The 2,776-nt window shown below is 43.0% G+C and overlaps 1 protein-coding gene across 2 annotated transcripts in view; it reads right to left on the bottom strand.

The window, feature by feature from the left end:
• Parp4 (poly(ADP-ribose) polymerase family member 4) overlaps positions 1-2,776 on the bottom strand; it is a 104,057-nt gene that overhangs the window by 40,737 nt on the left and 60,544 nt on the right. For both annotated transcript variants that reach the window (XM_026783255.1, XM_013349240.2), the window contains exon 22: positions 850-1,045. In XM_026783255.1, the coding sequence (XP_026639056.1) occupies positions 850-1,045 (196 nt within the window). The remainder of the gene's footprint in view (positions 1-849; positions 1,046-2,776) is intronic.

The raw sequence follows: 2,776 nt of genomic DNA on the forward strand, positions 1-2,776 counted from the left end.
ATCTATCTATCTATCTATCTATCTATCTATCCACCATCCATCCATCCATCCATCCATCCATCCATCCATCCATCCATCCATCTATCTATCTATCTATCTATCTCTCTATCTATCCATTCATTTATTGGAGACTGGGTCTTGCTCTGTAGCTCAGGCTAGCCTGGAATTCGCAATGTGGGCCAGGCTAGCCTTAAACTCTTGTCAGTCCTACCGCCTCAGTCTGGAATGCTGAGGGTTACAGGAATAAGCTAGCATGCCAAGCTCAAAGGCAATTTAACCATACCCAACTAGGATTCAGCCAAATAACTGTGGTTCCAGCCATCTTAAATAATTCCTATTTGGTGGTTAAGCCATTAAACTGACTGTGGATTTGAGCCACCACTCCTAGCTCTGCCCTGTCATATTGTTGTCCCTGCTCTCCCTCCTGGTGCTGGCCTGGTGCTGCCTGAGCCCATTTCTAACACAGTATCTATGAGCGTGCTGGCTGCAAATGTTGGTCCTGACTCTTGGAGCCTTCCTATTAAATAAACCGAGGTTCCTGTGTTTTGTTTAGTTGATTGCATTGGCCACATTTGTGTGTTACTCACTATATAGCAAAGCTGAAAATCCTCGGCCTATGTTAGCTCCACCTTTACAAGACTTTTTGCCCATCATGCAGATGAGGAAAAACAGTGACTACTGAGCTTATGATCAGGAGAGGGAAACAAAATCTTCACCAAGAAGCACTGACTTCAGCGTTCTGGGCTAAGCTCTCTCCCACTGCACAGACGAGGCCAGCCGGGCCCTAACAGTCTGCACACATTCATGTTAGAGAAGAGATACACAAAGGGCTGGGGACAGTGTACCAACCTGTGCCAAACTGCATAATGTTCACTTTTTGCTTCTCACCCACCAGAGACAGAGCATACAGGGCAACTTGCTTGGCTTGCATGAATGTCACACCCTCCATGGAATTGGAACAGTCGAGACAAATAATCACTTCATTCTTTGCACGGAGGTCAGGAAGGGTGGCCGCCACATCCGGCTGAAAGACAAGCATGCAAGCCTAGAAGGAGAAAAAGACACTGGGTCTTAAATGGGGAACACCTACACTCTGAAAGCTTCTAGGAACTGTGAGATGGGTCCTCAGCAGGTAAAAATGTTTTTTTGTTCAAGCCTGGTGACCTGACTTCAACCCAGAAGCCACTGGGAAATAAAGAACATGCTCAAAGCTTTCTTCTGCCCGGCATAGGCTTTCTGTGCACATGTTTACAATACACACACACATACATAACACGCACACATGCATGCACACGAGTACACACATGCATGCATTTAAAAGAAGAAAACCCTTTAATCCCAGAACTCAGGAGGCAGAGGCAGGCGGATCTCTGTGAGCTAGTTCTAGGACAGGCTCCAAAGCCACAGAGAAACCCTGCCTCGAAAAACAAAAAACAAAAAAAAAAAAAAAAAAGAAAACCTTTTAGTAAACTAACACTACCAAAATAAAACAGATACCATTTCTCTTTTATTCTTTTGAGGTAGGGTCTCCATCATGTAACAAAAGCTAGCTAGCCTAAAAGTGCTTTATAGTCAAGGGTGACCTTGAACCTTTAAGATTCTCTAACCTGTTAATTCAGAGTGCTAGGATTACAGGAATCTATCACCACTCCCAGCTATTATTTTTCCAATAATAAAATGATCTACAAGTGTTAAGGGGGAGGGAATAGTATCCCAGGCATTCAAATAAAAACCAGAATGTTAGAGATGGAGATGTAAATGTTACAGATGGGGACAAAAGCACCGGAGAAACCAAGAGTCTGCACTGGGGTCTGGGGATGCAGCTCATTTGTAGAGACTTGGCTGAGTTACACACAGTCTGATCTCTAGCACTGCATAAACGGATGTGGTAGTTCCCTATAATTCCTATCCATGGGCAGTAGAGGCAGGGGGATTTGAAGTTTAATGACTTTCAGGCCAGCCTGGGCTACACAATACTCTGGTACCTCAAATACAGACTATCTAAAACAAAACAAAACAAAGCCCACAGGATTTGACCTTGCACAAATAATGAAGGACTACCTGTCTCTCACTCATACTCCATTATAAAAGGGATACAGACGTCGTAGTGATCGCTAAAATACGTGCACAGACCTCTTATTAATCAGTATGTAAACTAGTCCTACTATCTTTAAGCTTCAGCTTTAAGCTGTGTTTTAATTTTATTTTTTATGTACATGGGTGTTTGTCTGCATGATTATCTATGTGGATACGGGTGTCCCTGTAACCAAAAAGAACATGTTGGATCCCTTGAGCCAGAGTTTCAGATGGTTGTGAGCTACCACGCGGGTGCTGTGAATCAAACCTGCCCCCTCTGAAGCGCAGCCAGAGCTCTGAACCACTGAGTCATCTCTCCAGCCCTTTAAGTTATTTCATTATAATTTTCCTTATTTCTAAATGACTTTGTTTATTTAGTGTGCATGTATGTATGGGCACATGGATGTGGGAGTGAGAGGACAATTTGTGGGGACTTGTTGGGATGGCCTGTTCTCTTCTTCTACCAAGTGGGTCTGTGAAATCAAACTCAGTCTTCAGACTTGCTTCTCAGCCCCAAGTCTGTCTGAATTTTAATCAAAATAATTCTTTGTTACAAATGTACACAATTGTATTATGGCCATAAGTAATTTTATATTTACATAAAAGTATATATATATTTGGTTTTTCGAGACAGGGTTTCTCTGTAGCTTTGGAGCCTGTCCTAGAACTAGCTCTGTAGACCAGGCTGGCCTCGAATTCA

Source organism: Microtus ochrogaster, chromosome 17 (assembly GCF_000317375.1).
Source record: "Microtus ochrogaster isolate Prairie Vole_2 chromosome 17, MicOch1.0, whole genome shotgun sequence".
In the NCBI taxonomy this organism is placed as follows: Eukaryota; Metazoa; Chordata; class Mammalia; order Rodentia; family Cricetidae; genus Microtus; species Microtus ochrogaster.